At 45.5% G+C, this 12,469-nt stretch overlaps 1 protein-coding gene across 2 annotated transcripts in view; it reads left to right on the top strand.

Moving 5' to 3' along the window:
* The first annotated feature begins 1,844 nt into the window (after positions 1–1,844).
* Positions 1,845–12,469, top strand: part of KHDRBS2 (KH RNA binding domain containing, signal transduction associated 2) — a 466,021-nt gene continuing 455,396 nt past the window's right edge. For both annotated transcript variants that reach the window (XM_075707793.1, XM_075707794.1), the window contains exon 1: positions 1,845–1,935. In XM_075707793.1, coding sequence (XP_075563908.1) covers positions 1,845–1,935 — 91 coding nt within the window. The remainder of the gene's footprint in view (positions 1,936–12,469) is intronic.

A 12,469-nucleotide genomic window follows, 5' to 3' on the forward strand; every position in this document is an offset into this window, starting at 1 on the left:
TCTGGGGGAAAATCCTGGATAAATATAACCTATAGGAAATGTATACTTAAAGCTAAATCCTAATTAAAATAAATTTTATGTACTCCAGCTGCAGACACTTCAATTGCATCGCAGCTTTCGTGCTGCAGTGGGGGGCCGTGGGGGCTGCGGAGAGCTGCTCCCGGAGGTGCAGCACGGCGTTCCCCGGCAGAGCTCGCCCCGTCCCCTCGGGGCCGCCGGGCACCTCCTGCGCTCTCCCCAGCTCCGCGCAGCGGCCACGGGCAGACATTTTGGGCGCACCGTTGAAGCAGCCGCGCCCGATCGCGCCCTCAGGGGCGATGCCGGCGGCGCAGCTCCGGCGCGGGCAGCTGCAGCTGGGAGAGTCGGCGGCCCGAGGGGCAACGGGGAGCGCGGCGGGGCTGGGGGAAGGCACCGCCGTGCGCCGCGGGGCCGCCGGGGCGGGAGGGGAGCGGGCAGCGCCGGGCAGCGCCGGGCGGCGCCGGGCGGCCTGGGCCGCGCCCGAGGCTTCAGCACCGCGGAGAGCGCCCGGCCGGACCGGCAGCGCGGCGGGGCCCCCGCAGCGACGCGCAGGCACAGACGGCCACGGAGCCACGGCCGCGCACGGAGCCAGGGCCGCGGCCGCACGTGCTCGGCCGCGGCGCAGGCGCCGCCACCGCGCAGCGCGGGGGACCCGGCCGGCAGCACGCGCGTCCGCGGGGCGGCCCGCGCAGGGACACGGGCGTGCGCAGGCGCGGAGGCGCGCCGAGGGGCGCGGGGGCACGAGGCCACGAGCACGCTCTCACAGGCAGGCGCAACACCCGAAGCCCGGCGCCAACACAACAGCACGCGCGCGCGCGCACACGCAAGGCACGAGGCGCTCCCGCGCGCGCCCCGCTAAACCGGCGCGCGCTCGCGTACACCGCAACACGCACGCTGACGCTCCTCCGGCCCCCCCGCCCCCCCCCCCCCCCCCGCAGGCACAGTCACAGTCACGCACGGACACGCAGCGACACGCCGGCACGGGCGCACAACGCACGCGCACGCGTGTGCTTTCACTCGCAAAACCACCGGCGCGCGCGCACACGCACACACGCGCACACACCCCCCCCCCCCCCCGCACGTGCTCCCGCTCCCGCTGACACGGCGAGACGGGCACGCAGGGACACGCGCGCGCGCAGAGCTGCGCACAGGCACGCAGACACACGCGTGCGCTCACGGACACACGCACGCGCTCACGGACAGGCAGACGCAGGCACGTGCACAGAGACAGCCGCCCGCGCCGCCCGCGCGGACAGGCACACGCAGGCAGATGCGCGCACAGGCGCGCACAGACACACGCGCGCACAGACACACGCGCGCACGCACCACCCTTCGCGCGCGGCCCCCGCCCCGCCCCCGCCGCCCGCCTGGCGGCAGCCAATGGGGCGGCGAGTCCCCCGCCTGCGGCCCCGCCCGGCGGGGCTCGGCCACCAATGGGAGAGGCGGGGGGGCGTGGCGCGCCTCGCCCCGCCTCCCTGGTTAAGGCCGGCGGTGGGCGAGGGTCGCTCAGTGGCGGGCGGGGGCGGGGGGGGGCGGGAAGCGGCAGCGCGCGGCGGGCGGGCGGGCAGCGGCACGCGCCGACCCGCGCACGCCCCAGCCCCCTCCCCTGCGCGGCGCCAGGGGACGGCGGAGGCGGCGCCGGGGCCGCCGAGGGCAGCGCCCCGCCCCGCCCCGCCCCGCCCCGCCCCGCCGCGGGAGTGGCGGCCGGAGCGGCGCGGCGCGGCGCACCTGCGAGCCGCGGGGCGCCGAGGGCGGCGGGCGACGGGGAGGCGACCGGAGGCGCGGAGCGAGCCGGCGCCCGCGCAGCCCGCCCCGGCCGCGAGGCGATGGAGCAGGAGAAGTACCTGCCCGAGCTGATGGCAGAGAAGGACAGCCTGGATCCCTCCTTTGTTCACGCCATGCGCCTCCTGGCCGACGGTAAGGCGCCGCTCCCGCCCGCCGCGGCCCAGCGGCCGCCCCGGGGCTCCGCCGCTCCGCGGGGTCGGCGCCGGCGGGGGAACTCGGGGCTTGCGGGCGGGTGGGCGGCGGCGGGGCCGCACTCCCAGCCGGCCGCGGGCGTTGGAAGCGGGCGCCCGCGGCGCCGAGGTGGGGGGCTCGGCCACGCGTGGCCCCTGCCGGGGCCGGGCAGCGGGAGCCCGTGGGGCGGGCGTGCCCCAGCGCCCCCGCCGGACCCCGCGCCGGGCCGCTGGCTGCGGGAGCCCCGGCTGCGGGACCCGGCTCCGGCCGCCTCCGCCCCCCGGCGGGCAGCGCCCGTCCCCGGCTGCGGGCGGCTGGCCGCCGCGGGGAGGGCTTCCGCGGTTCCCCGCTCTGTTTACGCAAAGGCAGATGCGGGCTCCTCGCTAAACTCGTTACGCCTCGTTTCCCGTGCTTAAGTAATAAGGTTTATATCGTAATGCTGTTATGCCCTGAATGTGGCACTGGTTTCGTGGGCTGCGCGATGCCGAGCGTTGATTGGATACGGCCGAGCGATTTCGTGACCCTCTTTCGTCCAGGACGTCATGATTTTTCTCTTGGAATTGCACGGTGGTCCAGAACAGACCGCTTGTAACACTTTGTTACTCATTTTAATTCCCTCTGCTTTCCTTGCTTTAGTTGAACTAGTTCAGCTGGAGAGTCTTTAAAAAGTTTATAATTTAGTCTCCCTTTTAATAACTGCTCAATACGCTTATTGAGTGCGGGCCTTGTGGTGCAGCACTTCAACTTTTAAAGAAGTGTAATCCAGTAAGTTCCCCTTATACTTCTTGTTTCTTCTGAGGTTTATAATACGCATTTTAAAAATCCCTCTTAACTTGGGAACCTAATGTCAAAAAGTAGCGGTAAATAATGATGCATAAATCAAGACAACCTGTCAAGCCCTGAAATGAGACTAAGGCAAAGAAATGTATGGTTAGGCCCTTGAGAGAGTCACAAATTCAAATAAACTCACATTCAGAGATGGTGAATAATTTCCAAAGTTCTGTTATGTCTTAAGGAAAATCATAACTAATTAAAACTTACAGTGCCATCAATAAGTGTCTTTCTGTGTCAGCAGTCTTTATATTGTCTTTCCTTAATATATGGTTTATTGATTGTGCATGAAGATACTGAGTGCAGTTTTTGTTAGAGTGCTCCTGTTTGGTAGCTTGGAAATTCGGTATGAATACTGACACATTTAGTACACTTTTGTCATAGCTACTTTGCTGCTGAAGAGGCAGCCATGCTACTCTTTACAGTTGTTTTTCTAGTAAACATACGATAAACAAAGTCCTTATGTCTCAGAGGGATGTAATTTTTGCACCTTGCAGTTCGATCTTTTCCCAGAGGGGGGAGGTGTCTACTGAGAGTGTGCACGTATACATTGGGAAAGAAACAAAATGCATGAAGGACAAAATCGAAAGTGTGCGGAGTAAAGTTGAAAAAAGGAGAGAAAAATAGGTGTTTACAGGCATCAAGTCCATGCAGAAATTGCATTTTGGGCAACTGTGAGATTGAATAAACGATTAGTTTTCTCATTCCTTCTTAGTATAACCAGGACTACGTATATTTTAGTGGATTTTTAAAAGATGAAGGTGAGTTGTCTGTAGGGAATGCTAATGTCAAATTCACACCAGATACCTGGCATTATCCTTCAAAACACCATCTGTCAAGCTTTCTAGAGATTCGTTTTAGAGTCTAACATATGATGACTGTTAAAACATTTTCATCAAGGTAAGAGTATAACTAGTTAAGGAAACAAGAATTAAGGCACTGGTTGCTGCTGGGTATAAATAGAAAGGAAATGTATAGAACTGGCAGGATTTTTTTTGGGTGCCAGAAGAACATGGGACAGTAGTGCAAGGATCTGTGTAGTACTGTATTTCTAGGTTATGCCCGCGATGAAGCGATGCTTCCAGACTCTGGATTTCAGTTCTTTAAAATATAATGTACGATCAGCCACATAGAGAACAATAGCAGCCAGGTGTTACTTTTATGGTGTACTAAGCTTTTTTGATTGCCAGTAGATTTTGCATAGAATGCGTAATTGTAGATTTAAAGCTTTTTGCTTCAGAGTCGAGAGCCTCAAGCATTCACTCTGACTTGAAAGTGTTGTGATTTTTCATGTCAGTTGCTAAAACCTGAGGTTGAGAAGACACATGCTGCTGTGTGAAACTGCAGAAGGGCACACGAGTGATAAGCATTGCAGAAATAATTTGCATTTATGACACTGGATTTACTTGTAAGGGTAAGAGCCCATGTTTTCCCCCCATTAATAGGTTTTTTTTTGTTTGCTTGGGTTTTTTTTGGGGGGGGGTGTGTGTGTGCATTTTGGTGTACTTATTTTAAAAACCAACAAATTACTGACATTTTTTAATACGTAGGTCTGTGTCCTACAGGTTGACCTGTGTCAGATGCATACTTGAATCAGTAGCTATTTACCCCTTACCACTGAAGGATAAATAGAAATTACTTTAGTCCTTTATCTGGTTAGAGCCTCCATGGTGCAATGTCTGGTGAAACCCACAGAAAAGGGACACTTCCCGTGGCAGAGAATTTGCATAATTACCAAACAACACAAAGAAAGGAGAGGAAAAAGGTACTAGTGCTTCTTAGATACAAAGTATGAAGGCATAAAACAAATAATTTCTCTAAAAGTCACAGAGGGAATCTGGGGTGGATTTTGAAAATGAACCGAGTCTCTAAATGACTAGTCTAGTGCTTTAATCAGAAGATACTTTTATTTCCCCCCGGGTCATTAACTGTTTCATATAAAAATAGCTCCTAAATGATTATTACAGTATTAGAAATGGAAAAGCCATTTATAAGTCATTTGTTAGAAGAACTTGTGAAGTGTGAATGGTTGGTGATATTTACCTCAGTCCATATTAATTTATTCAAACTTTTGCGAAAATTATTGAACGTATTTATTCTGATAATATAATCCAGTCAGCAATGAAAACAAAAGACCTGTTTTAATTGTTAGCCAAACTCTAAAGAATAGACAAATCTCCATCTGTTGGAGAGGGTTTTTCTGTATGAACTGAACTATTTTGTGTACCAGGCTGTTGTAAGAGCTGGAAGAATCACGTTGTTTCATGGATAGTTTTAAATGATTTTGTTGTAAACTGGTTACAGGTGGTGATTTTCTTAGGTAAGATTGTACTGCTTCTAGTAAGGAGATACCCCGATCACTGTGTGAGGTCAGATAATGCTTGGTCAGGTGAAAAATGTGAAAAATGAAGAGTGTGTTCTTGAGCAGTACCTTTTGTACCTAATTTGTGCTTATGCCACAGCACACTCTAAAGCTCCAGTGAGAATTGAGAGCCTCTCTGTTCTAGTGCTGCTTCCTGCCATGGTAGCTAATGAGATACTTATGTGTGCTATTTTTGCATGTATGTAAGTATTTATTGCTTTGTGTAAGGTGTCTATGATTATGAATATAAAAACAAGCGTGTGACTTTAGCTGTGAAGGTGTGGATGACATGGAAAGCTACAACTGGCTGGAACTGTTTGATAGTTTAAAAGTTTGTTTTATGTCAGTGTTATTTTTAATAAGCCAAAGTGTCAGCTAATTGTGTATATACTTTTGGGGACAAGCAAATTTTATATATGTCTGTGTGTATATGTGTGTGGCTTTGGAATATCTTGCATAGTGTATTATTAAAGCCAGCTACGTGTTTTGCAATATAAAGATAAAGGAAAAAAGATCTATTGGAAAGAGCTGGCCAAAGTAAGAGCATCTCTCCCCATGGAAATATCAGCATTACTTGGGTAATGAGGTAGCTAATTTCTGTCTATGTAATGACAGTACAATTGACCTCAGACTTTCAGTTGGCATTCTGAAGGCAATGAGAATCAGGCCTTTAACTTTAATCTTGAGTTAAGTCTCTAGATTATTCCACGTGTCGTAGCATGAGTTTGTTAAACCTCCGGTCGTATCAATTAGACTCATAGCTTGGCGTCATAAAGCTCCTTGTAGGACAGGGCATGATTATTCAAAAGGTATATAATTACTTAGCCTTTACACTCAATGAGCATTAGTACAGTCTTTCATACAAGCCTGCAATAATTGTTCTAGCTAGCCTGAAAACTGTTGATGTAATGCAAATTAATTTTGTCTTATGTTCAGGATTTCAACTAATATATTGGCTTATGTGGGTTTTGGATTTCTTTGGACTCTTGGAAATTAATTTGCATTTCATATAGGAAGGCAGATTTAGTTCATAACTGTGTGTTTCTATTGAAAACCTGGGGCAATAATAAGGTCGCTATATGAAAATTATTTGTCTTGGCAATATAGAATATGACAATCATATCCTTAGCCCAAGATGTGAAAGACTGTTGGTCAAAGCTGTGACCTGCTAAAGTCAGGCCTCTGATACTTTTTATTGTTTATCAAAGTTTCCATTGAAAACTGCTTGTGAAAATATATTTGCAAATTAATTAGTTTCCTCTGTTTAAACAAGCCTTTGGATTAAAATAAGATTAATGTAAAATGTTAGTGTAAATTCATACATTAATATTAATCTGTGAGCAGTCACTTTTCTGCTTATTGTTTCTTTTTTTCCTGATGTTTACGTCAGGTGAGAAGAAATCTGTGTTCACAAAATAGTTTATATTAATCATCGTTTACTTTGCTGTCCCAAGAAATGCAGTGTAAATAACTGGAAGATTGACTCAGGAGACATGCTAATGTTTAGAGCATGTATTTTGGATATCCTGGTTTCATTAGAAACTAGATTTATATGTCTATCGTTTGGATCTTTTTCAATAAAAAAGGAGTAATATCAGTGCAAACTCTAGACGAATACAAGGTACTTACGATTTCTATAAAGCAGCGATATGCTAGCCATTATAGACTTGGTGCAAATCTCACTGAAGTTAATGGGGATTTTTCTATTGCCATTAGTGGGCTATCAGGCAGTCCTTATACAAATATAATATATTGACTGATGCAGCTAATATCTTTGTAATCATGAAAATCAGTAGAATATACTGCAGGTTTTAGAACTGAGTGATGAGTTTTGCTTTTCTAATGTTTTTTTAAAAGGTCAATAGTGTTTTTTTTTTATTGTGGTGTGACAACATGGTATGTGTTCATAATGTTAGGAAGTGCTTTTGCCTTGCAGAATGTAATGCAGATGAATCCCAGGCGATAACTGGATTTAGGGAAAACAAAATACTATAAAATGTCAGAATGAGTATAACAAAGCAACCTTTGTAAGTGTTTCTATTGACCCTAAGTTGTTAGTCATAAAAGCTGGGCTTCCTTAAGGGAAGGAAAAAAAAAAAAAGATGTGATTAAAAAAAATAAATAATAAGAGTCTCTCCCTTTCAGACATCTGAGGCAGCTTAGGACTGTTTGATCTGTGATCTTAGAAAACATGTACTTTGAGACACAGTAAATTCTCTTACAAAAAGGGAACAATATAAATGCAATAACTGAAGGTTAGATTCTGATACCCTTGTGTTAAAAAAAAAAAAAAAAAAAAAGAAAAAAGTGCTTCACTCTAACTGGTGCTATTTGAATCGGTGGAGCTGCTTAAGGCACAATTCAAGTGTGAATAGCAGAATTTAGTATCAACTGTTTCAGGGAAGGTCAAAGGCATTTGCTGAGGCTTATCTGGATGGCCACAGCCTCATCAACAGAGTGCACTGGTTTTTGGCAACATGAATGTTTTCCTTGGAAGAAGAGTGTTTTTCATTTGTCCTGGGAATTCTTTTAGTAAATTTCTTTCATACTTACTCTCCTTGGTGTATACATTCAGGGAACGCCTGCTGTAATCGTCCATCTCTCTTATGCCTCAAAGTAGATTTTTCCAAATTCTTGAGTTTAAAAATGTGATAATATTTGCAGTCAGTACCAAGAGAAGGCAGAATAGCTGGATAGCTGAGTAGAAAATCCCAGTCAACTGTTAACTTCCCAAGCACGGAACACCTGTGTAATGTGTAGAATAGAGTGGCCGCTCGTAACCAGGAGGTGGCATGATTGGGCTCCACATGCCAAAACAGAGCTTCATATCCTAGCACCTTCTGGGAAGGGGCTAGTCTGGCCCAACAGATATATCGGATTCTTATGCATTAGATGCATGCTTTTCTCCTTTAAGCAATATGCAGACAGTATATACTGACAGATTTGCTATAGCATGCTGGGCTATTTAATAGTCTATAAAATCTGATACGATCAATAGTGACCAGTGCATAAGACCCCTAAGAAAGGGTGAATATCTACCTAGCCCACCAAAGCAATGCCATAAGAGTCAGATGGTTTCTCCATGACATCTGAGGACAGAGGTTTCAAGCTCAGAGTATGAGATGTGTTGGGTCTTATTTTAGAATGCATAATTGTAGCTGTTCTTTGGTAGTTCCTCTCCAAGCTTTATTAAAATAGGAATGCGTCACACCTTTCTGCGCCTTGCAGCTGTACTATAGGCTAAATGTACTGCCTAGATGAAACAGCATTTTCTTGAGCCGCAGGGTCACTGCACTTACCCAGCACTTCAGTTCAGCATAAGAGTGCCTTTTCAAAAACAAGCAGGTTTTAACTGTTTCAATTTAAATCTCTTTTCTGCAACTAACTGCTCTGTTTGAAGGGAAATTCAGTGTCCTCACGGCTGACCTCAGAATATACATTTTTCTTCTAAAAACTTCTGAGAATAAATAAATAAAAAGTGTTTTCCTCAAAAATTTGAGGTGTTATTAAAGCATGCATGATAGAAAAAAAAAAAAAGCTGGTTTGCAGGCTGGTCCTGCGTAAGCAATGTGAGGGTATGCATTCATCCTTTGTTCACCTTGCATTTTTCAGTCCTTGCAGGGGTATTGTAGCACAGGGTTAGGAGTATCAGCACACAGTATCAGAATAAGTGAGGAAGCAGACCATTTCTAAAATGAAGTGTGTAAAGTAGGGAGCTTTAATGATGCTAGAGTATAGTCTTTGGCTGTATAAACCGATAAGGACTATGCAGTCTGACCAGAGAAATGGAAAACCTTGGTACTTGGGTAAAGTTCTGAGGTGCATAGTACAGGGAGTTTTGACTTGTTTCTTCCTTGTACTATATACATTCAATGAATACCTTCTAAAACTTCCATCTGTAAGATGTAGACTAATGCTGAATTTCATTCTAATCTTTCAGATCTCTAAGTGAAAAGAGCTTTATAAGAAATGTGTATTATTCTTATTACTTGTAATATGAAATTATTCTTTTTAAATTTCCAGGCAAAAATAATCCTGGTTATTACAGTCCTCTGTAAATCCTGTCATATTTTAATTAGAATCCTGCTGGAAATGAGTACAACTATTTCCTTATCCTAAAAAGGACCGGAACTAATAAAAACTATGAAAAAAAAATTATCTAAGACTTTCAGCAGATTAAAAAAACCTTCCAATTCGCACCCTCCCCCCCCCCCCGCCCCGACTCCTGGAATAATTTATGCCTGTTCCTGATTTCACAAGTTCTGCTGTTAAAATGGAATTTTTTTAGTTTGAATAGTGAAAAATTTATCAAGTGAAACTCATAATAATGCTAATATGGTAATAGTGAAGACCATCCACATTGAAATGAGATGATATAAAGTTTTGATGGTCATATATGGCTGCATGTGATATAACCAAAGACCTCTTTAAAACTTCAAATGCTCTGCTGGCAATGGGCATTCCTGTTTGTTCTTCTTGGGCTAGCATGATCCAAAACCTAGAAGACACAGCGCAGGTCACTGCTGCCTTTGAATTTCTCTGCACCTGTTGAAGTGTTCATTAGATACTCTAGCAACCATTTCTTGTTGTAGAGGTTATACCAAAAGATGTAAACCTCAAAAGCTTTTGATTTATAAAATACTTTGAATTCTGGGAATTGGTGTAGCTGTTGGAAAAAAAGTACTACTTCATGCTAGTCTGTAAAAGATTTATTAAAATCTGCATTCCTCCTTTTAGCTCTGCTTTGGATCTGGAAAGAAAAGAATTCTACTTCTTTTAGCAGAAGCAGTTTAGATTTGCTAACTGGTGAAGGCTGGTATGTCTTCAGCAAAAAGAAAAGTAGGGATCGAAGCCCGTGGCTCATAATCAGTCAACTTCCAAAGAGCAGCACTGCGAATTAGAGGAAAAATAGTTTTCCTAGGAGATGTGAGCACTGAAGAAAAAAAACAAATCCCCTCTTGGCATATTCCCCTAGTTTAATGCTCCCTAGGATTCAAATGTATGTTTCAAAGCTCTTTTTCAAATGCTTGAAGTTAAAGAACATGCCATGAAATCAGGGAGTCTGTGTGTATGTTTCAAAAATGGCTTTTTTGGTGTTGAAAAAAATCTAGAGTTACCTCCCATGGTGTAAATTTTTATGCTCTGTATTTCTGATAAGGTGGGCTCATATTGCTGATTTTTCTGAATGTTTCTACACAAATTTGTTTCTTGCATTTTGTTTTTTTTGAGATTGTGGTAAGAACTTCTTGGTGTCATCTGGGGTTTGTGCCGCATGTCCTCTGGGTTCAGAGCGTGAGCTCTAGCTGGGGAAAGACTGAGACTTTATTTTTCCTAAATACTTAGGACTATGCTGATTTGCTGCAGCTATGAAGCTGGCTCCCTGACTTTCCAATTTGCAACTTAACTGATTTTTCCCCAGTTCTGCTGAAATGAGCAGCACCAAACTCTGAAGTGACTTACAGGCTTTTCTGTTGGTGTTTGAAGGGTAATTAAGGAATGATAAAGTCAAGGAGGATTCCAAGAGACCTTTCTCCATCCCTGTCTTCAGATAGCTATTCAACAGGAAAATGGAGAGTTAATTTTGGTAAATGATGCTTATTATCCTGGTATATCCATAGGACTGTAGAGCTGTCCATAGATTTAGCTTTCCCACAGGTACCTGTTTGCAATTATTTCACTAATATTTGTGTGCAAACTAGTGGGCTTTACTTTAGCCCATTTTAAAATTTGAAAGAACTTCCTCCTCATACTTGTAGATCAAGGTAAATATATGAACTGTATATCCATTTATTGTTATGCTCAAAAGCCATTGGCGGGTAATCTGCCATGCTCAATTCTTATATTATGTGGACTCTTTTTCCTGATCTTACACACTCCTGTTTAACAAGAAGGTTGTTCTGTCTCTGTAAACACACTATTGCAGAATGTCCTGTAATTTATTCTAATTCTGTTTTGTTTGTTAGGGGTGCTCCAGATACTGTGTTGCTGCTGTTATTGGGGTGGTTGGTTTGTTCTTTGCTGCAAATGGTTTAGTGTAAACACCAACAGATCAGGTTGTGCAAAATCCTGTAAGAAGCATTTTAACGATCAGTCAAAAAGCAAAGGGATCCATAGGTCAGCAGGGAACATGGGAAAACAGGTGCTCCTGTTACCTCACGGTTTAGTCTTTCAGAAAAGGAAGAGTAACAAAGTAGGTAACATGGATATACAGTGGTGTTCATACAGTACCAGCTTGTTAGAATACACAAACCATCTGTTCCAGTATGAAAATATTCTTGCTGCTCCAAAGTGTATGAATAATCTGAAATGATAGGTCAGGTGCAAGGGAGAAGACTAAGTTTTTTCCACTGTTACAAAGATTGAGGAAATGCTTTTTTTTCATAAGGAATGTTTGTACTGTCAACTATCCAAGTGCTTCTTGTGGTGGAAGTGGAAGGAGGCGTCTTCATCAGAAAACAGAAATGGACCAGCTTGGTTTAGACACAAAGCATGAGCTTGATATGATTCTGCATCTATCCAAACACTTAAGTTGTCGTGGTTTAGCCCCAGCCAGCAACTAAGCACCACGCAGCTGCTCACTCACTCCCCCTCCTGGGATGGGGGAGAGAATCGGAAGAGTAAAAGTGAGAAAACTCGTGGGTTGAGATAAGAACAGTTTAATAAATGAAATAAAGTAAAATAGTAGTAGTAGTAGTAGTAATAATATATGAAGCAAGTGATGCACAGTGCAATTGCTCACCACTGAGCCGAGTGGGCTGGCCCGTGCCCAGCCAGTCCCCGAGCAGCGATCGCTGCTCCCCGGCCAACTCCCCCCATTTTATATACTGAGCATGATGCCATATGGTATGGAATAGCCCTTTGGCCAGTTTGGGACAGCTGTCCTGGCTGTGCCCCCTCCCAGCTTCTTGTGCACCTGGCAGAGCATGGGAAGCTGAAAAGTCCTTGACCAGCATAAGCAGTACTTAGCAACAACTAAACCATCAGTGTGTTATCAGTATTCTTCTCCTACTAAATCCAAACCACAGCACTATGCCAGCTACTAGGAAGAAAATTAACTCTATCCCAGCTGAAACCAGGACAGAACTCCTGAGTTGGAGATAGAAGATAATTAGAAGCTAATACCAACTTTTGGCTGCAACTTTCCGGCTCTTGACAGTTCACCTCTGTCCCTTCTCACAGCCTTTAAACATTTTTTATAAATAACAATGAAGTAGGATGGAGAGAGGGAAGAATGGGGAAAAAGGAACAGAAAATGCAGGAAAGGTGGAAAAAGGAGAGAAAAATGATGGAAGATTGTGAGGG

This window comes from Pelecanus crispus, chromosome 3, assembly GCF_030463565.1.
Source record: "Pelecanus crispus isolate bPelCri1 chromosome 3, bPelCri1.pri, whole genome shotgun sequence".
Taxonomy (NCBI): domain Eukaryota; kingdom Metazoa; phylum Chordata; class Aves; order Pelecaniformes; family Pelecanidae; genus Pelecanus; species Pelecanus crispus.